Source organism: Uloborus diversus, chromosome 9 (genome assembly GCF_026930045.1).
Source record: "Uloborus diversus isolate 005 chromosome 9, Udiv.v.3.1, whole genome shotgun sequence".
In the NCBI taxonomy this organism is placed as follows: domain Eukaryota; kingdom Metazoa; phylum Arthropoda; class Arachnida; order Araneae; family Uloboridae; genus Uloborus; species Uloborus diversus.
This window is the reverse complement of record NC_072739.1, coordinates 156,190,365-156,191,910: the sequence shown is the minus strand read 5'-3', so window position 1 is coordinate 156,191,910 and position 1,546 is coordinate 156,190,365. Positions and strand designations below refer to the sequence as shown.

Here is a 1,546-nt window from a genome sequence, read left to right as displayed (position 1 = left end):
ATATAATAGTAGTAAGATTTTTAATTTAAAAAATATTTTTTTTGTAAATTTTTCACATAAACAAAATTTTTTAAATGATGCGTAATTAAATTTCAGCAGGAATTTAGTTTTTAAAGCTATTATATGGGCAAGGAGGTCTACACTACTATTCCAATAAGTTCAAAATTCATCACGTGTATCGGTGGTTCTTCTTAAAACATAATTGGTACTTGGTAACTCGGCCGAATAGTAAAAGGCCGAGTACTCGGTAACTCGGTACTCGGCCGAGTAGTGAAAGGCCGAGTACTCGGTATTCGGCCAAAGTGCTACTCGGAACATCTCTAGTTAAAATTTTACCAAACAGGCAATTGCTTCGTTCAAATATAGAAGAGTAAAAGCAATTTTCACCCGTCATACCTTGATGGGTGACTTTATAGTTTGTAATAAAAAGCAAAAGTCAAACCTACTAACTGATTTTAATGATAACATCAAAATGGCAGTACAAACAATGAATATGGACTCTGAATTGTGAAACATATATACATAACATATGATCATTATTGTGTATGAAAAACTTACATAAGTATTCAGGGCTTGTAGGTGTTAGAGAAATTTTTTCACTAAGCTACTAATCGGTACAAAAGATATATTTGGAGTTCTGGACGACATAAACAAAATATTTAAAAGTGAAGGTTTCAGCCACAGTAATCTGCTTTATACAGCAGTACCTCTCTCAAGGTTTTGTTTAATCTCAGCTGTATATTTTCCGTAGAATCTCTCCAGTTTCTTGTTAAATCTCATATTTCTTTCATTGATGTAATTGATATCAGCATCATCATTAAATCGCCTTCTTCGACTGAACTTTGAATGCTTATCAATTTGTTTTTCAAGATCGTCCACCATTTTATCAATACTTTCTTTACTGTCTTGGTGCAATCCTAGAATTATAGTGTCCTTTGTGGGATAAAACGCTTCCCCTAATTTTTCTTTCTCTCTTTGATATACTTCCATGTCCGGCTTAAGTTTTTTAGTCAACCTTTCATACTGACGTTCAGCAGCATCTTCAAAGTTTGAGAATCCGGGATCTGGATTCTTTTTTTTCTTCATTCTTTCCCACTTGGCTGCATCTTCAGCAGTGATGTCTAAAAGTTTCGTGCGATTATAATCTTCTCCTTTAGCAGCTGCAATTTGCTTTTTTTCGTCTTCTTCGATAATGTATTGCGCCCATTTGTTTTTCGATTCATAATTGGGAGGTAGTTTTAAACGTCGATCTTCTTCAACAACTTCTTCGTAGTTAAGTTTGCGAGATTCTTTTCTTCGAAACTGTAAATCCTTAAATTTCTGAAGACGATCCTTTATAGATGCAGATGTTGAAGCCATTTTGAAGTAATACGTTTAAAACTCAAATATAAAGTAAATATTCAGTTGCTTTTAAACAAATTCGTTTTGCTTGTGATACTTGTTTACTACTCAAGTCTTAGGCGTTACGTCACGATTTTTACGTCACTGTTTAAGTATCATGCAGTTACAGTTAATCATTCCATTTAAATAGTTTTTTTTATTTACC

At 33.2% G+C, this 1,546-nt stretch overlaps 1 protein-coding gene across 1 annotated transcript; it reads right to left on the bottom strand.

The window, feature by feature from the left end:
• Positions 1 to 449: 449 nt before the first annotated feature.
• On the bottom strand, positions 450 to 1,474 carry LOC129229804 (pre-mRNA-splicing factor syf2-like). Its single transcript, XM_054864181.1, has one exon. It carries the CDS (start codon positions 1,357 to 1,359, stop codon positions 694 to 696), a length of 666 nt encoding a protein of 221 aa, XP_054720156.1. The 5' UTR covers positions 1,360 to 1,474; the 3' UTR covers positions 450 to 693.
• Positions 1,475 to 1,546: the final 72 nt, after the last annotated feature.